The sequence below is a fragment of the Oncorhynchus tshawytscha genome, linkage group LG29 (assembly GCF_018296145.1).
Source record: "Oncorhynchus tshawytscha isolate Ot180627B linkage group LG29, Otsh_v2.0, whole genome shotgun sequence".
Classification (NCBI taxonomy): domain Eukaryota; kingdom Metazoa; phylum Chordata; class Actinopteri; order Salmoniformes; family Salmonidae; genus Oncorhynchus; species Oncorhynchus tshawytscha.
The window spans coordinates 27,941,109-27,962,313 of record NC_056457.1 but is presented as its reverse complement, the minus strand read 5'-3'; the positions used below and the strand labels follow the sequence as shown (position 1 = coordinate 27,962,313).

The 21,205-nt window shown below is 44.1% G+C and overlaps 1 protein-coding gene across 1 annotated transcript in view; it reads left to right on the top strand.

Annotated features, from left to right (window-relative positions):
* Nucleotides 1-19,153, top strand: part of LOC112257278 (catenin delta-2-like) — a 115,424-nt gene extending 96,271 nt beyond the window's left edge. The window contains exons 9-11 of the mRNA XM_042308456.1: nucleotides 13,988-14,119; nucleotides 14,427-14,503; nucleotides 17,859-19,153. Coding sequence (XP_042164390.1) covers nucleotides 13,988-14,119; nucleotides 14,427-14,503; nucleotides 17,859-18,173 — 524 coding nt within the window. The 3' untranslated portion in view covers nucleotides 18,174-19,153. The remainder of the gene's footprint in view (nucleotides 1-13,987; nucleotides 14,120-14,426; nucleotides 14,504-17,858) is intronic.
* Nucleotides 19,154-21,205: the final 2,052 nt, after the last annotated feature.

Below are 21,205 nucleotides of genomic sequence, written 5' to 3'. Positions count from 1 at the left end.
GTGTGTGTGTGTGTGTGTGTGTGTGTGTGTGTGTGTGTGTGTGTGTGTGTGTGTGCAAAAGCTTTTCCAGGTCATTGGTAAGCCATCACTGTTTTGTACCACTCTATTGCTCTACTAAGAACTGAGATGGTGTAGCTGGTATTATAATGCTGTAAGTGAGTGTGTGGTATAGTAGTGAGTAGGGGTGAAGTTGAACATGATGACCTAAGTTGGAAGAGGATAGGAAAAGATGAGTCGAACTTTGAATATTGTCGTTGAAAAGCAGGAACTTTGAGGAATATAGAGACCCTGCTCTCTCCTCTATCCCTCCTATCCACACCTCTACTTTCATTCCCGTTCTCCCTCTCCATCACCCCTCTATTTCTCTCTAATCCTGCATTCCATTATTCGCTCCTTCTTCTGTTCTCTAGTATATGCTGTTCTGTATCTACTAGAACCATGTTCCTCTGAGGCTGATCAAAGCAGATTGAGAGTGGGAGGAAGGGAAGGAGGGAGGTGGAGAGAGAGAGAAAGAGAGGTGGGGCAGTCAGAGAGAGAGAGAGAGAGGTGGGGCAGTCAGAGAGAGAGAGAGAGAGGTGGGGCAGTCAGAGAGAGAGAGAGAAAGAGAGGTGGGCCAGTCAGAGAGAGAGAGAGGTGGGGCAGTCAGAGAGAGAGAGAGAGAAAGAGAGTTGGGGCAGTCAGAGAGAGAGAGAGAAAGAGAGGTGGGGCAGTCAGAGAGAGAGAGAGAAAGAGAGGTGGGGCAGTCAGAGAGAGAGAGGGAGAGAAAGAGAGGTGGGGCAGTCAGAGAGAGAGAGAGAAAGAGAGTTGGGGCAGTCAGAGAGAGAGAGAGAAAGAGAGGTGGGGCAGTCAGAGAGAGAGAGAGAAAGAGAGGTGGGGCAGTCAGAGAGAGAGAGGGAGAGAAAGAGAGGTGGGGCAGTCAGAGAGAGAGAGAGAGAGGTGGGGCAGAGAGAGAGAGAGAGGTGGGGCAGTCAGAGAGAGAGCGAGAGAGAGAGAAAGAGAGGTGGGGCAGTCAGAGAGAGAGAGAGAGGTGGGGCAGTCAGAGAGAGAGAGAGAGAGAGGTGGGGCAGTGGAGGTGGGGCAGTCAGAGAGAGAGAGAGAGGTGGGACAGTCAGAGAGAGGTGGGACAGTCAGAGAGAGAGAGAGAGAGAGAGAGAGAGTGGGACAGTCAGAGAGAGAGAGAGAGAGAGAGAGAGAGAAAGAGAGGTGGGGCAGTCAGAGAGAGAGAGAGAGAAAGAGAGGTGGGGCAGTCAGAGAGAGAGAGTGAAAAAGTGAAGAACAAACACCATTGTAAATACACGCATATTTATGCTTATTTATTTTATCTTGTGTCCTTTAACCATTTGTACATTGTTAAAACACTGTATATATAATATGACATTTGTAATGTCTTTACTGTTTTGAAACTTCTGTATGTGTAATGTTTACTGTTAATTTTTGTTGTTTTTCACTTTATATATTCACTTTGTATGTTGTCTACCTCACTTGCTTTGGCAATGTTAACACATGTTTCCCATGCCAATAAAGCCCTTGAACTGAATTGAATTGAGAGAGAGAGGTGGGCAGTCAGAGAGAGAGAGAGAGAGAGAGAGAGGTGGGGCAGTGGGGCAGTCAGAGAGAGAGAGAGAGAGAGAGAGAGAGAGAGAGAGGTGGGGCAGTCAGAGAGAGAGAGAGGTGGGGCAGTCAGAGAGAGAGAGAGAGGTACGGCAGTCAGAGAGAGAGAGATTTTATTTTAGTGAACATTTATTTTAACAGGGAGTCAACACTGAGACCGAGGGTCTCATTTCCAGGTGAGCCCTGGTACACAAGACACATTGAGATACAATAAAAAATATACATGCATAAATACTGGTTAAAATACACACACATATGCCAAAAACACCATCATAAAGAACAGTTAAATTTCTCAGCTTCTAGGTCCTCAAACAACACTCAACTGCCCGAGAGGCTCCAGAGCATCACATTTTAATGAGATCTGCAAATTGCAATCTTAAAAACTAAAGGCGGATTTACCTAATTCGGTATCGAGGATCCTCAAGAGTTAACCCTGTGAACATGTTTTGTAAATCATGTTTTTATACTTCAACAATGAAGTTAGGTCAGTCGGAAAGCGTCGTAGAGCTTTGTAAACAAAGAGGGAGTAAGGAAGTGATCTATGGGTCATAGCCAATCCCAGCCAACCTTTTGATCCAGGATGCAGTGATGCGTATTAATACTGTCACCTGTCATAAAGCAAAGGGCGGCAGGGTAGCCTAGTGGTTAGAGTGTTGGACTAGTAACCGGAAGGTTGTGAGTTCAAACCCCCGAGCTGACAAGGTACAAATCTGTCGTTCTGCCCCTGAACAGGCAGTTAACCCACTGTTCCTAGGCCGTCATTGAAAATAAGAATGTGTTCTTAACTGACTTGCCTGGTTAAATAAAGGTTAAAAAAAAATCTATACAATTTTTTTTTTTTAAAGGGTAATGTTGTAGGCAGCATCCAACGGTTTTCACCTCTACGGGATCGGTGTCCCTCCACCGGTTGAGCTAACGTGCACTAATGTGATTAGCATGACATTGTAAGTAACAAGAACATTTCCCAGGACATAGACATGTCTTATATGGCTAGAAAGCTTAAATTCTTGTTAATCTAACTGCACTGTCCAATTTACAGTAGCTATTACAGTGAAATAATAACATGCTATTGTTTGAGGATAGTGCACAACAACACACTTTTATCATGGCAACTGGTTTAATAAATTCACCTCTGAAGGTAAATAATGTACTTACATTCAGTAATCTTGCTCTGATTTGTCATCCTGAGTGTCCTAGAGATAAAATATAGCATAGTTTTGTTCAATAAAATCAATTTTTATATTAAAATGTAGGAACTGGGTTCTACAGTTTGAACCCCTGCTGATTCCATTGGGTGTTTGTCAAAATGATATCCAAAAAAATAGATTTTTCGGGGTGTCTTAAGTTGGGGCAGGTTGGTTAAGTTAACAGTTGAGTTCAATTCAGATCAGTATAAATGTCTTTTAGTCTTTGATCCTGGCATCAACCATTCCAGGTTAAGATGACCAAATATATGAATAATTCAGAATTAGAATAGTTAGACAGAAAATCAGACAATTTTTGCTAAGAGCAATTGGGAGAACATGAATCAGTCCAAGGCCACAGCTCTGGGATTTCAGATCAGATGGAGTCTGTAACACAAACATGCTATGATCAGTAGGTAACCCTCTATATGAAATAGACACGGACTTAAAATGGTATACTGTGCCTTCGGAAAGACTTCAGACCTCTTTTTCCAAAACAACGTACGTTACAGCCTTATGGTAAAATGGATTCAATTGAGCTCAGGTGCATCCTGTTTCCATTGATCATCCTTAAGATGTTTCTATAACTTGATTGGAGTCCACCTGTGTTAAATTCAATTGATTGGACATGATTTGGAAAGGCAAACACCTGTTTATATAAGGTCCCACAGTTGACAGTGCATCTCAAAAACCAAGCCATGAGGTAGAAGGAATTGTCCGTGGAGCTCCGAGACAGGATTGTGTCAAGGCACAGATCTGGGGAAGGGTACCAAAACATTTGTGGATCATTGAAGGTCCCCAGGAACACAGTGACCTCCATCATTCTTAAATTAAAATAGTTTGGAACCACCAAGACTCTTCCTAGAACTGGCCACCTGGCCAAACTGAGCAATCGGGGGAGAAGGGGATTGGTCAGGGTGGTGACCAAGAATCCAATGGTCACCTTGTGTTCCTCTGTGGAGATGGGAGAAATTTCCAGAAGGACAACCATCTCTGCAGCACTTCACCAATCAGGCCTTTATGGTAGAGTGGCCAGACTGAAGCCACTCCTCAGTAAAAGCCACATGACAGCCTGCTTGGTGTTTGTCAAAAGGTCCCTAAAGACTCTCAGACCATGAAAAACAAGATTCTCTGGTCTGATGAAACCAAGATAGGAAATCCTTGGCCTGAATGCCAAGTGTCACGTCAAGAGGAAACTTGACACCATCCTTACGATGAAGCATGGTGCTGGCAGCATTAAGCTGTGGTGATGTTCTTCAGCAGCAGGGACTGGGAGACTAGTCGGGATCGAGGAAAAGAATAACGAAGCAAATTACAGCGAGATCCTTGATGAAAAACTGCTCCAGAGCGCTCTGGACCTCAGCCTGGGGCGAAGGTTCACCTTCCAACAGGACAACAACCAGAGCCTGGACTTGAACCCGATCAATCATCTCTGGAGAGACCTGAAAATAGCTGTGCAGTGACGTTCCCCATCCAATCTGACAGAGCTTGAGAGGATCTGCAGAGAAGAATGGGAAAAACTCCAAATGCTGGCATGCCAAGCTTGTAGCGTCATACCAAAGAAGACTCGATGCTGTAACCCCTGCCAAAGGTGCTTCAATAAAGTACTGAGTAAAGGGTCTGAATACTTATGTAGATGTGATAGTTCCATGCTTTATTTGTAATACATGTGCACATTTTAGAATAAGGCTGTAACGTAACAAAATGTTGAAAAAGTCAATGGGTCTGAATACTTTCAGAAGGCGCTGTAGATACAAGATTGCTTATAAACTGTGCCATTTGGTCTATGCCTCATTTGAGTATGTGGATTAACACAAGACTCAATATAAGGTTATCTGTTTGGACCAAGGACTGATATCCCATCCCTTTTTAAATTCCTTTTCAATGTTAGCACTCGGTATCCAAGCTCCTCTCCTGTTTGGGTGCAGACTGTCCCTTTTTAGGAATTGCGGTCACTCACAAAACTGAAAATCTAATGCTTTTTCAGAGCAGAATCCTGATTTCATCCAGGAATCCGGTGCATATAGGGGTATCGATGGGGGGGGGTGGGTGGAACAAGGGCCTCCGTTGGCTCAGTGGTTCAAAGTCTCGGAAGTATGACAGTAAGACAGCTGAAGGCAGCTTCAGACGGATGGATATGGGTTAAGGGACGCATGTTGTCGCCCTTTTGTTTGATGTTGGCAATCACTTGCCTGGCATCGGAGTCTCTATGACCAGAGCGGGCTCCTAGGGCCACACAGTCCACTTCCAGCGGTTCGAAGCTGTTTGCCAGGTGGAGCGGATCCCTGGGTGAGAGAAATGTTCAGGGCGGAGATCTGAGGAGAGAGAGAACGAGAAAGAGTTCATGTATGCGAGAGAGAGAGAGAGAGAGAGAGAGAGAGAGAGTGATGGAGGTTGTTCATGTTTGAAAGAGAGAGAGAGAGAGATGGGGTAGTCCATGTTTGAGAGAGAGAGAGAGAGAGAGAGAGAGAGAGAGAGAGTGAGAGAGAGACACTTTCAATTTAGGAAATGTGCCCAACGGTACAACTTGGGACAAAAAAGCAGCGTCTCTGGTGGATTTGGTCTAGCAGTGAATGCATCAAAAGAAAAAGTCTGCAAAGCATTTTACTCAATAAAATAATATTCTCAAGAATAAATAAACCTATCCAAATCTGGTGCAAAATATTCAATAGTGTAATTAGACCAATTGAAGTATATGGAAGCGAGGTATGGGGTCCAACCTTTATTTACGATTAAATGCATTGGGAGACAAATTATCCAAAATATCCAAAAGAAAGTACCAAATAATGCATGCAAAGCGGAACTCAGAAGATTCCTTTGAATTGTAAATATAAAGAAAACAATACTAAAATGTTGGCACCATTTGAAAATTATTAAGCACCCAATCATCCTTACAATTCAAAACGCTGGAAACCCAAGAGCTGAACCCTGAAAAGAGTCCCTTATGTCAGCTGTTAAAACAATTAAACAACCCTACTATCCAAACACACATCAAATTGTTACAGAAACTAAATCCTCCTCGACTAATTGGGAAAATGAAACAAAAACACAGAATTAACTAAATTGCTATCTGACCCTCAACAGAGAATACTAATTGACAAAATATCTCTAGTCTCTCAGAGATACAAAACAGAAACTGCTCCTGACCAAATAAAGGCTCAGCGACCACCAATTAATAGGGTATAGAAAAAGGGAGCCACACAAAGACATGGCTAACCCAAGAGGAGTATCTATGTGGTCACTGCACCACAGGGGAGGTAGAGACAGAGATGTACATTTTCCTCTACTGTGAGAAATACTCCCAAATAAGCTAATATCTTTTGAAGAAAATATCTAAATGACATAAAGCTGTGAATTATTCTGTGTGAGGGAGAAAACGCAAATATTACTGCCAGATATGTACAGGATTTCCATAGCCTGAGGGACATCCCATGACCATTTGTTCACTGAAGTATGTACATTGTATATAACTTACAAGTAATACATAGTGTAGCCATCATCCATGTACATTATGTTGATTATTTACTATCCATTATTTGTTATATATTCGTATTTTTATTTAATTAAATGTATCTACCTAAGTTTCCACAATACAACAGCAGTAGTGTTGTAACTGTATACATGATTCTATTATTATTATTATTACAACTGAAGTAAACTGGATTTCATTATCCACATTGGATTGGACTCTATTGACTGAAATGCTTAAACACTTCACCAACAAAAACAGGTCACAACTCCTGCAGCTCTGTCGCACGCTGGGAATGTACATAGTCAATGGTAGGCTTCGATTGGACTGCTATGGTAGGTACACCTATAACTCTCAGAGCGTTCACAGTCAGCCCACTGAAACCAGGGACTGGGATTAGATCACAGTCTACTTGAACAGAGCAATACTCAGTCATGAGGCGTCATAGCCAAAGGAACTGAGTAATATTAAGGAAAGTAGTGTGGAAACCTACAAAAAAAACAATTAGGCAACAACATATTCAATCCCTTTTAGACAACTTCCTGGACAAAACGTTCCACCGTAATAGTGAAGGTGTAAACTTGGCAGTAGAAAACCTAAAACGTATATTTGTCTTCTCAGTTTCCCTATCAAATCTATACATTTCAAACAGAAAACCGGAGAAAATGATCAACAATGATAGTTTGATAAAGAACTCAAAAACCTAAGAAAGAAATTGAGAAACAGATCCAACCAAAAGCATGGAGACACTACGCCTACGCCTTCACTATGGTGAATCGCTAAAACAATACAGAAATACACTACTAAAAAATGAACTTCGCGTCACAAATCAGCTCATTGTAATTGAAGAGTCCATGGACTAACCACTTCTGGGAAAATGTAAAAACACTAAACAAACAACACGAAGAGATATCCATCCAAAATGGAGATGTATGGGTAAACCACTCCAATCTATATTGGCCCAATAACAAAGAACAAACAGCAAAAACATATACATGATCAAATACAAGTCTTGCAATCAGCTATTAAAGACTACCAGAACACACTGGATTATCCAATTACATTGAATAAACTACAGGACAAAATACAAACCCTCCAACCCAAAAACGCCTGTGGTGTTGATGGCATCCTCAATGAAATAATAAAATTTACAGACCACAAATTCCAATTGGCTATACTAAAACTCTTTAACATCATCCTTAGCTCTGGCATCTTCCCCATAATTTGGAAACAAGGACTGATCACCCCAATCCACAAAAGTGGAGAGAAATATTTGACCCTAATAACTACCATGGGCTATGCGTCAACAGCAACCTTGGGAAAATCAGCAGACTCTTAATTTCGTTAGTGAAAACAATGTACCGAGCAGATGTCAAATTGACCCCCCCCTCCAAAAAAAAATATACAAATTATAATAATAACTGTACGACAGACCACGTATTCACCCTGCAAGTCAATTTGGCATGAGGGTCTGCTATACAAATTTATATATTTGTATAGTGGTGTTGGGGAAAAAATATACGACATTATAAAAACCATGTACACAAACAACAACAAGTGGTTAAAATTAGCAAAAAACTCAGGGACGTGGGATGAGACAGGGATGCAGCTTAAGCCCCACCCTCTTCAACATATATCAACGAATTGGCAAGGACGCTAGAACAGTCTGCAGCACCGGGCCTCACCCTACTAGAATCTGAAGTCAAATGTCTACTGATGATCTGGTGCTTCTGTCACCAACCAAGGAGGGCCTATAGCAGCACCTAGATTTTCTGCACAGATTCTGTCAGACCTTGGGCCCTGACAGTAAATCTCAGTAAGACAAAAATAATGGTGTTCCAAAAAAGGTCCAGTCGCCAGGACCACAAATACAAATTCCATCTAGACACCATTGCCCTAGAGCACACAAAAAACTATACATACCCCGGCATAAACATCACCGCCACAGGTAACTTCCACAAATCAAATCAAATGTATTTATATAGCCCTTCGTACATCAGCTGATATCTCAAAGTGCTGTACAGAAACCCAGCCTAAAACCCCAAAAAGCAAGCAATGCAGGTGTAGAAGCACGGTGGCTAGGAAAAACTCCCTAGAAAGGCCAAAACCTAGGAAGAAACCTAGAGAGGAACCAGGCTATGTGGGGTGGCCAGTCCTCTTCTGGCTGTGCCGGGTGGAGATTATAACAGAACATGGCCAAGATGTTCAAATGTTCATAAATGACCAGCATGGTCAAATAATAATAATCACAGGCAGAACAGTTGAAACTGGAGCAGCAGCACGGCCAGGTGGACTGGGGACAGCAAGGAGTCATCATGTCAGGTAGTCCTGAGGCATGGTCCTAGGGCTCAGGCCCTCCGAGAGAGAGAAAGAAAGAAAGAGAGAAAGAGAGAATTAGAGAGAGCATACTTAAATTCACACAGGACACCGGATAGGACAGGAGAAGTACTCCAGATATAACAAACTGACCCTAGCCCCCCGACACATAAACTACTGCAGCATAAATACTGGAGGTTGAGACAGGAGGGGTCAGGAGACACTGTGGCCCCATCCGATGACACCCCCGGACAGGGCCAAACAGGAAGGATATAACCCCACCCACTTTTCCAAAGCACAGCCCCCACACTACTAGAGGGATATCTTCAACCACCAACTTACCATCCTGAGACAAGGCCGAGTATAGCCCACAAAGATCTCCACCAAGGGGGGGCGCCAACCCAGACAGGAAGATCACATCAGTGACTCAACCCACTCAAGTGACGCACCCCTCCTAGGGACGGTATGAAAGAGCCCTAGTAAGCCAGTGACTCAGCCCCTGTAATAGGGTTAGAGGCAGAGAATCCCAGTGGAAAGAGGGGAACCGGCCAGGCAGAGACAGCAAGGGCAGTTCATTGCTCCAGAGCCTTTCCGTTCACCTTCACACTCCTGGGCCAGACTACACTCAATCATATGACCCACTGAAGAGATGAGTCTTCAGTAAAGACTTAAAGGTTGACTTAAAGGTTGAGACCGAGTTTGCGTCTCTCACATGGGTAGGCAGACCATTCCATAAAAATGGAGCTCTATAGGAGAAAGCCCTGCCTCCAGCTGTTTGCTTTGAAATTCTAGGGACAATTAGAAGGCCTGCGTCTTGTGACCGTAGCGTACGTGTAGGTATGTACGGCAGGACCAAATCAGAGAGATAGGTAGGACCAAGCCCATGTAATGCTTTGTAGGTTAGCAGTAAAACCTTGAAATCAGCCCTTGCCTTGACAGGAAGCCAGTGTAGGGAGGCTAGCACTGGAGTAATGTGATCAAATTTTTTGGTTCTAGTCAGGATTCTGGCAGCCGTATTTAGCACTAACTGAAGTTGATTTAGTGCTTTATCCGGGTAGCCGGAAAGTAGAGCATTGCAGTAGTCTAACCTAGAAGTGACAAAAGCATGGATTCATTTTTCTGCATCATTTTTGGACAGAAAGTTTCTGATTTTTGCAATGTTACGTAGATGGAAAAAAAGCTGTCCTTGAAACAGTATTGATATGTTCTTCAAAAGAGAGATCAGGGTCCTTCACAGTTTTATTTGAGACGACTGTACAACCATTAAGATTGATTGTCAAATTCAACAGCTTTGCATGATCTGAGAGAGGCCTTCTATGCTATCAAAAGGAACATAAAATTCAATATACCAATTAGAATCTGACAAAAAATACTTGAATCAATTATAGAACCCATTGGTCTTTAGGGTTATGAGGTCTGGGGTCTGCTCACCAACCAAGAATTCACAAAATGAGACAAACACCAAATTGAGACTCTGCATGCAGAATTCTACACACACAAAAAAGAGAGAGCACATTACTTTTAACTGTTATGCGGAGCAGCACAGGGATCCCAAGAGCAGACTCAGATGAGGAAACAGATGAATGAACCAAGGTATTCATTGTAACACAGGGAGGTATGGAAATCCTTTTGACCTGGAGTGTAGACTGGAGCTGAAGCAAGGCAATGGTTAGCTTGATATTGGGTCCTGGTGGAGGCACGAAGAAAAGACCGGTCCCTCCTCCAGGTGACAACGGCGCCTATGGTCCTGGACTGAGTTACTGTTAGCTGGAAGAAGGCCAGTGACGAAGTCCTGAGCTATGTGTGACCGGGGGCGACTTGGTATGGGAAGAGGGCGAAGCCGACCGGACATAGGTTTGGTGGAGGTTTTGGCATAGACCGAGCACCAAAATCGAGCACCAGACCGGCCACCAAAATCGCTGCCGCAGGAATGCGACAGCCCCGTTCATGCCAGGGTGACAGGTGAGGTGAGTAGCATGGGCCCACTGAAGAATGTCAGAGGGAACTGAATCTGGCACAAACAGAGCCTTACAAGGACCGTTACCTGGGTCAGGCTGGTTCAGCTGAGCCTGACGAGGCAGGAGGCAGCAGCAACGATACAGGAGGATGGCTTAATGGTTTCTGGCTCGGTACCTGTGTTGTCTGCTGTGTGTTGTCTGCGGTGAACTGACGGGAGAAGGCATCAGGCTTGGTATTCTTAGATCTGGGGCGAGAAAGTTTATACAACCTGCTACTGGGGCGGGGAGCTCCAGGTTGGAGGTCAATGGCACAGTTGTACGAGCGATGAGGCGGCAGAGATGGGGTGTGGTGCTTATGGAACACAGGAGTTCATCTGTGATACTCTGGAGGAACAGAAGACAGGTCCGGGGGTTCTGGAATGGACTGGGATACAGACAAGGCAAGTGGAAGAACAGAATGTAGACATTTGGAATGACAAAATGTACTCCAAGTAGTAACCCTCCCAGTGGTCCAGTCAATCTGTGGGTTGTGTAGTTTTAACTGAATCTATAAGAGCAGCTAGAGGAAAAGCCTGACTCTGCCACACAAGGTTGGCCTGGTTGGCCTGGTCTGGTGGAAGATGGGCAGGCAATTTGACCCAATAGTATTTTCCCCATATCACCCGAGCCTCTTCTTACTGGACGCAGGGAACAAGTGGAAACCAGGTGACCAACCTGGCCACAGTATAGACAGCTCCTAGTATCAACACAACGCTACCTCTCCTCTGGAGATAGACGGGTACGGCCGAGCTGCATGGGTTCAGGTTCAGAACATGCCTGGGGTTGGGATACAGTCTGAGTGAGTGAGTTCATGAATGCCCCCTGAAGAGGCTCCTCATCCCAGCCGCTCTCTGCTGCGAGGGTACGGAACTCACATGCCATTTCAGCAACAATCTGGGAGCCTTGACGGAGGGACAGGAGTCGTTTAGCAGCGTCCTTTCCGCAAACTGGGTGGTCCTCCGTGAATCTACTGTAGGAGAACAAATGGGTGACTGTCTCTCCCACACAGCAGTGACCCAGGAAAGCGCTGCTCCACAGAGGCAACCAATCAAAAACATAATCTTAGCTCGTTCACTAGCATAAGAGTAGGGCTGTTGCTCAAATACTAGTGAACATTGTACCAAAAAGGCTCTGCAGGTTCCGAGATTACCATTGTAGCGCTCTGGAGTAGGAACAAACGGCACCCGGGTGGAGAGGAGGGACTTGGGACAGGTTGTGGAGGCTGAGGTTGGAGTGTGCTGGGTTGGGTTGGGACAGGTTGTGGAGGCTGAGGTTGGAGTGTGCTGGGTTGGGACAGTTTGTGGAGGCTGAGGTTGGAGTGTGCTGGGTTGGGACAGGGGTAAACAGGTCCGGAGGGGAATCCAAGGGAGTGGTGGTGTGGTGAGTCCAGAACGGGGTAGCAGGGTGATGAGATGTGGAACAGGAGCCATAGTCAGGGTGGGAAAGTGGCAGAACTGAGTATTTGCAGAGGTCTTGATAATGGAACGAGTTGCAGCTGGTAGGGATCTGCTCTGACTCCAGCTCACCTGTCTTCAACCACACAATCAGAGAGAGAGAGAGAGAGAGAGAGGGAGAGAGAGGGAGAGGGAGAGGGAGAGAAGAGAGAGGGAGAGAGAGAGAGAGAGAGAGAGAGAGAGAGAGAGAGAGGGGAGAGAGAGAGAGAGAGAGAGAGAGAGAGAGAGATGGGAGAGAGAGAGAGAGAGAGAGAGAGAGAGAGAGAGAGGGAGAGATGGGGAGAGAGAGAGAGAGAGAGAGAGAGGGAGAGATGGGAGAGAGAGAGAGAGAGAGAGAGAGAGAGAGAGTGTGTGTGTACTGGGGAATGGCTGCAGGTCAATCAGACACAACGGATGACCACTAGGGGCTTTGTCAGGAGCAGATGTGACATTAACTGAACTGGGGTTACCAGTGAGTGAGGGTGTGTTTGTCTGTGCAACATTTCTGAGTGCCTGGGCGCTCAGTGTACCATGCTAATAGCACTCAGACCTGGTCTTCAGGGATAACCAGATCTAGCAGTGGTGAGGGTGTTTTGTTACAGTATTAATGATCTGTTTAACAGAGCTGTCACAGGGTTGTCTTAAAAATTCCTCTCCACTCTTCTCCTGTCCTCTGTTGTTTTAGTAATGTAAGTTGTGTATGTTTCTGTTTGGTTGAACCTGCTATTTAAAAGTCTTCTATGATCTGGTCGGTTTAATAAAGTGCAGGTTAGCAGTATATATAATGTGTGAAGTACGTACTTGATAAGAGTGTGTAGGTAAGCAGTATTATAGACTGTAGTGTGTAGGTAAACATTATTATAGACAAGTATTATAGACCTTACTGTGTAGGTAAGCAGTATTATAGACTGTAGTGTGTAGGTAAGCAGTATTATAGACTGTAGTGTGTAGGTAAACAGTATTATAGACTGTAGTGTGTAGGTAAGCAGTATTATAGACTGTAGTGTGTAGGTAAGCAGTATTATAGACTGTAGTGTGTAGGTAAGCAGTATTATAGACTGTAGTGTGTAGGTAAACAGTATTATAGACCAGTATTATAGACTGTAGTGTGTAGGTAAGCAGTATTATAGACCAGTATTATAGACTGTAGTGTGTAGGTAAGCAGTATTATAGACTGTAGTGTGTAGGTAAGCAGTATTATAGACTGTAGTGTGTAGGTAAGCAGTATTATAGACTGTAGTGTGTAGGTATCAGTATTATAGACTGTAGTGTGTAGGTATCAGTATTATAGACCAGTATTATAGACTGTAGTGTGTAGGTAAGCAGTATTATAGACTGTAGTGTGTAGGTAAACAGTATTATAGACTGTAGTGTGTAGGTATCAGTATTATAGACCCGTATTATAGACTGTAGTGTGTAGGTATCAGTATTATAGACCCGTATTATAGACTGTAGTGTGTAGGTATCAGTATTATAGACTGTACTGTGTAGGTACCAGTATTATAGACCAGTATTATAGACTGTAGTGTGTAGGTATCAGTATTATAGACTGTAGTGTGCAGGTAAACAGTATTATAGACTTTATTATTAAAGACTGTAGTGTGCAGGTAAACAGTATTATAGACCAGTATTATAGACTGTAGTGTGTAGGTAAGCAGTATTATAGACTTTATTATTAAAGACTGTAGTGTGTAGGTAAGCAGTATTATAGACCAGTATTATAGACTGTAGTGTGTAGGTAAGCAGTATTATAGACCAGTATTATAGACTGTAGTGTGTAGGTAAGCATTATTATAGACCAGTATTATAGACTGTAGTGTGTAGGTAAGCATTTTCAGGGGACTGTAATGGGGCCTGTGTGTGTGTGTGTGTGTGTGTGTGTGTGTGTGTGTGTGTGTGTGTGTGTGTGTGTGTGTGTGTGTGTGTGTGTGTGTGTGTGTGTGTGTGTGTGTGTGTGTGTGTGTGTGTGTGTTACAGTTAGCGCACCGGCCTCTCCCAGAGAGATGAGGAGTATGAAAGAACGCAAGACCGAATACGACTCCACAGCAACCAACGCAGGTTTCCACGACAACAAAGGAGAGCACACCTCCCGAAAAGACACCATGGCAGGTGTGTGTGTGAAGGAGAGAGAAATAACAGACACTTACTTTCTATCTATATATCTCTTTCTGTCATTCTCTCTCTCCTCCTCCCTCTAACTCTCTCCACTCTCTCTCTCTGTCTGACACCCTCTCTCGCTCATTCCCTCTGTCTGACACCCCCTCTCTTTCCCTCTGACACCCCCCTCTCTCTCTCTCTCTCTCTCTCTCTCCCTCTCTCTCTCTCTCTCTCTCTATCCCCCTTTTTCTCACCCCCTGTCTGTCACCCCCCTCTCTCTCCTCTTTCTCTGTCTGACAACCTCGCTCTCTTCTTTCAGTCAGAATCTCCTGTGGAACATCCACATTGTTCCGGAACTCTTATGTTACAACTAATGACGAGATCGAACACAACCAGGTGAGCTCCACTACACACACTACTAATATTATAACACACACACTACTAATATTATAACACACACACTACTAATATTATAACACACACACTACTAATATTATAACACACACACTACTAATATTATAACACACACACTACTAATATTATAACACACACACTACTAATATTATAACACACACACTACTAATATTATAACACACACACTACTAATATTACACAACACACACACTACTAATATTATAACACACACACTTCTAATATTACACAACACACAACTAATATTACCCAACACACACACAGCTAATATTACCCAACACACACACACAACTAATATTACACACACACACACACACACACACATGAATACATACATACACACACACACACAAACAAACACACACACATACACATACACATACAAACACATATACACACACACACACACATGTACATTCTGTCACGTTCGTTGTTGGAATGAGCGGACCAAGGCGCAGCGTGCGTAGAGTTCCACATATTTTAATAAATTGAAACTCACCAAACAAAAACAAACAAGCACAAATGAAACGTGACATTCTGGGCTGCTCACAGGCAGCTACACAAAAACAAGATCCCACAAAACCAAAGGTGGAAAAAAGGCTGCCTAAGTATGATCCCCAATCAGAGACAACGATAGACAGCTGCCTCTGATTGGGAACCATACCAGGCCAACAAAGAAATAGAGAAACTAGAATGCCCACCCAAATCACACCCTGACCTAACCGAATAGAGAAATAAAAAGGCTCTCTAAGGTCAGGGCGTGACACATACAGTTGAAGTCGGAAGTTTACATACTCCTTAGCCAAACACATTTAAACTCAGTTTTTCACATTTCCTGACATTGAATCCTAGTAAAGATTCCCTGTCTTAGGTCAGTTAGGATCATCACTTTAGTTTTAGAATGTGAAATGTCAGAATAATAGAAGAGAGAATGATTTATTTCAGCTTTTATTTCTTTCATCACATTCCCAGTGGGTTAAAAGTTTACATGCAGTCAATTAGTATTTGGTAGCATTGCCTTTAAATTGTTTAACTTGGGTCAAACGTTTCGGGTAGCCTTCCAAAAGCTTCCCACAATAAGTTGGGTGAATTCTGGCCCATTCCTCCTGACAGCTGGTGTAACTGAGTCAGGTTTGTAGGCCTCCTTGCTCGCACACGCTTTTTCCATTCTGCCCACAACTTTTATACAGGATTGAGGTCAGGGCTTTGTGATGGCCACTCCAATACCTTGACTTTGCTGTCCTTAAGCCATTTCTCCACAACTTTGGAAGTATGCTTGTCTATTTGGAAGACCCATTAGCGACCAAGCTTTAACTTCCTGACTGATGTCTTGAAATGTTGCTTCAATATATCCACACAATATTCCTCTCTCATGATGCCATCTATTTTGTGAAGTGCACCAGTCCCTCCTGCAGCAAAGCACCCCCACAACATGATGCTGCCACCCCCACAACATGATGCTGCCACCCCCACAACATGATGCTGCCACCCCCACAACCTGATGCTGCCACCCCCACAACATGATGCTGCCACCCCCACAACATGATGCTGCCACCCCCACAACATGATGCTGCCACCCCCACAACATGATGCTGCCACCCCCACAACATGATGCTGCCACCCCCGTGCTTCACAGTTGGGATGGTGTTCTTCGGCATGCAATCCTCCCCCTTTTTCCTCCAAACATAACGATGGTCATTATGGCCAAACAGTTCTATTTTTGATTCATCAGACCAGAGGACATTTCTCCAAATAGTACGATCTTTGTCCCCATGTGCAGTTGCAAACCTTAGCCTGGCTTTTTTTATGGCGGGTTTGAAGCAGTGGCTTCTTCCTTGCTGAGCGGTCTTTCAGGTTATGTTGATATAGGACTCATTTAACTGTGGATATAGATACTTATGTACCTGTTTCCTCCAGCATCTTCACAAGGTCCTTTGCTGTTTTTCTGGGATTGATTTGCACCTTTCACACCAAAGTACGTTCATCTCTAGGAGACAGATCACGTCTCCTTCCTGAGCGGTTTGACAGCTGCGTGGTCCCATGGTGTTTATACTTGCACACTATTGTTTATATAGATGAACGTGGTACCTTTAGGCATTTGAAAATTGCTCCCAAGGATGAACCAGACTTGTGGAGGTCTACACATTTTTTCTGAGGTCGGCTGATTTCTTTTGATTTTGCGATGATGTCAAGCAAAGAGGCACAGAGTTGGAAGGTAGGCCTTGAAATACATCCACAGGTACACCTCCAATTGACTACAATGATGTCAATTAGCCTATCAGAAGCTTCTAAAGCCATGACAAGCTGTTTAAAGGCACAGTCAACTTAGTGTTGTGTAAAATTCTGACCCACTGGAATTGTGATACAGTGAATTATAAGTGGAATAATCTGTCTGTCAACAATTTTTGGTTAATTTACTTGTTTCATGCACAAAGTAGATGTCCTAACCGACTTGCCAAAACTACAGTTAGTTAACAAGAAATTTGTGGTGGTTGAAAAATGAGTTTTAATGAGTCCAACCTAAATGTATGTAAACTTCCTACTTCAATTGTACATACATGTATATACACACACACACACACACACACACACACACACACACACACACACACACACACACACACACACACACACACACACACACACACACACACACACACACACACACACACACACACACACACACACACTCATATTGCTGCTCACACACACACACACACACATACATACATATACACACACACGCACACACACTTATGCACACACACATACACACAACAACCCGCCCACGCACACACATACGTACACGCACATACATATACACACACACATGCACACAGACACATACACACACACAACGCCCACACACACACACACACACACACACACACACACACACACAGACACATACACACACACACACACACACACATACAACACACACACAGACACACACACACACACACACACACACACACACACACACACACATACAACACACACACAGACACATACACACACACACACACAGACACACACATATTTTTATGTCCCATCTTGTCGCCAAGTTACCTCCTTGAAATCTGGTGCCATGGTGATGGTTGTCACGGTTACGTCTTCAGGAAGGCGGAGGTTCTGATAAGCTCTGATGCCTTCTGGAATCTTCCCCACTGAACCCGCCGAAAATCTGGAGAGATTGAAACCGTTGCAACATGAATCCATTCCATACCCCGCTCTTATCCAATTAATCAACCTTATATTTTAACCTCAGATAAAGTTAACACAGAGCTGTTTAATCTGTCTTTCACTTCCTTTCCAGATCCCTCCCCAGCCCATGGCCCCTCAGGCAGACTGCTCCTCTACACCCCTAAAAGACTATGACACGTTCCCTCCATCCCTCCCTCCCTCCTTCCCCCCTCCGCAGAACCCTGGCCGCATGCTGGATGACTCCTTCTGCGAGCTTCCAGATCAGCCCCTCCCCCAGCCCCCGTCTCAGGCCGCCACAGACCTCCGGATGCACCTTGGCCTTAAGTCCACTGGCAACTATGTGGACTTCTACTCTGCATCCCGGCCCTACTCCGAACTCAACTACGAGACCAGCCACTACCCGGCTTCACCTGACTCCTGGGTCTAAAGACAGGAGTCACAACTTAACATGGGTCCTGGAGAGATACAGGCTGGTGTAGGGTTTAGCTCCAGCCCAACACTAACAAACAGCACACCTGCAAGATGTAATGAACCATTGATTTGAGGATATTAGGTTTATTAGTGCTGGGCTGGAACAAAATCCTGCATAGTCCCGTAGCTCTCCAGGATTGAGAGTGAAGAACACTGGTGTAGAGTAAATAGGGGGTCCGAGGTTAATGTTAGTAACCAACGGCAAACAGGGATTGAAGGGGGTTAGGGGGTGCTAGGGGGTTGTGAGGGGATGAGGTGTGAAGAGAGACTGCGCATGTGCATGAATACCACAAGACATTTTGCCGCCAGTTCAGTTTGTTCAAAGCTTGTTCCACTGGGAAAGGGAGTGGGATAGATGTGTCAGAGTGAGAGAGTGAGAGTGAGAGAGTGAGAGAGAGAGAGAGAGAGAGAGAGAGAGAGAGAGAGAGAGAGAGAGAGAGAGAGAGAGAGAAAAGTCCTTGATAGAAGAAAAGAAAAAAACAACAACTGAATGATGACGGAAGGCTTTTACCTCTGGGAGTTGCTTTGCTTGACTTTCAGAAAGAAGAAGGGGAATGGAGTGGAGTGGAGTGGAGAAATGGAAGAGAGGAAGAGTTGTGAGTGTTTTTTGGCAAGTCGGATGAAAAGTAACAGACCAGAGAAGGGACAGAGAAGATGAGAGGAAAACACCAAGCACAAGACAGGACAGGATGTTTACAGGAAAAACAAGGGTGCAGCTTTCCACACGTTCATTACATTGACTTCTGACTTCTGTCAATCAAAGCTTCTACCTTTCTATGGAGTGTTGTCTGTTGAAGAAGAATCTTCCAGCCTTTTAGGTTTTTATTTTCACGTCTTTTTTATTTGTACTTTTTGAAGTTGTGGATGTACAGTATTTTGGTGTACAGTGACAGTACAGTACAGTACAGTACAGTGACAGTACAGTACAGTACAGTACAGTACAGTACAGTACAGTACAGTACAGTACAGTACAGTACAGTACAGTACAGTACAGTGACAGTACAGTGCAGTGACAGTAAAGTACAGTGACAGTACAGTGACAGTACAGTGACAGTACAGTACAGTACAGTGACAGTACAGTGACAGTGACAGTACAGTACAGTACAGTACAGTACAGTACAGTACAGTGCAGTGACAGTACAATACGGTGACAGTACAGTACAGTGACAGTACAGTGACAGTACAGTACAGTGACAGTACAGTGACAGTGACAGTACAGTACAGTGACAGTACAGTACAGTGACAGTACAGTGACAGTGACAGTACAATACAGTGACAGTGACAGTGACAGTACAGTGACAGTACAGTGACAGTACAGTGACAGTACAGTACAGTGACTGTACAGTGACAGTACAATACAGTGACAGTACAATACAGTGACAGTACAGTGACGGTACAGTGACAGTACAGTACAGTGACAGTACAGTACATTACAGTGACAGTACATTGACAGTACAGTGGCAGTAGAGTACAGTGACAGTACAGTACAGTGACAGTACAGTGACAGTACAGTGACAGTACAGTACAGTGCAGTGACAGTACAGTGCAGTGACTGACAGTACAGTGACAGTACAATACGGTGACAGTACAGTACAGTGACAGTACAGTGACAGTGACAGTACAATACGGTGAAAGTACAGTACAGTGACAGTACAGTGCAGTGACAGTACAGTGCAGTGACAGTACAGTGCAGTGACAGTAACAGTACAGTGACAGTACAATACAGTGACAGTACAGTACAGTGACAGTACAGTACAGTGACAGTACAGTGACAGTGACAGTACAATACGGTGACAGTACAGTGACAGTACAGTGACAGTACAGTGACAGTACAATACAGTGACAGTACAATACAGTGACAGTACAGTACAGTGACAGTACAGTGACGGTACAGTGACAGTACAGTACAGTACAGTGACAGTACAGTACAGTACAGTACATTACAGTGACAGTACAGTGACAGTACAGTGGCAGTACAGTACAGTGACAGTACAGTACAGTGACAGTACAGTGACAGTACAGTACAGTGACAGTGACAGTACAGTGACAGTACAGTACAGTACAGTACAGTACAGTACAGTGACAGTACAGTACAGTGACAGTACAGTACAGTGACAGTACAGTACAGTACAGTGACAGTACAGTACAGTACAGTACAGTACAGTGACAGTACAGTACAGTGACAGTACAGTGCAGTGACAGTACAGTACAGTGACATTACAGTACAGTGACATTACAGTACAGTGACAGTACAGTACAGTGCAGTGACAGTACAGTGACAGTACAGTGACAGTACAGTGCAGTGACAGTACAGTACAGTACAGTGACGGTAAAATACGGTGACAGTACAGTACAGTAACAGTACAGTGACAGTACAGTACAGTGACAGTACAGTGACAGTACAGTGACAGTACAGTACAGTGACAGTACAGTACATTACAGTGACAGCACAGTGACAGCACAGTGACAGCACAGTGACAGAACAGTGACCGTACAGTACAGTGACAGTACAGTACAGTGACAGTACATTACAGTGACAGGACAGTGACAGTACAGTACAGTGGCAGTACAGTACAGTGACAGTACAGTACAGTACAGTACAGTACAGTGACTGTGACAGTACAGTGACAGTGACAGTGACAGTACAGTACAGTGACAGTGACAGTAGAGTGACAGTACAGTACAGTGACAGTACAGTACAGTGACGGTACCATAGTGACAGTACAGTACAGTACTGTACAGTGACAGTACAGTGACAGTGCAGTACAGTGACAGTACAGTGACAGTACAGTGACAGTACAGTGACAGTACAATACAGTGACAGTACAGTGACAGTACAGTGACAGTGACAGTACAGTACAGTACATTACAGTGACAGTACAGTGACGGTAGAGTACAGTACAGTGACAGTACAGTGACATTGACAGTACAGTGATAGTACAGTACAGTGACAGTACAGTGACAGTACAGTGACAGTACAGTACAGTG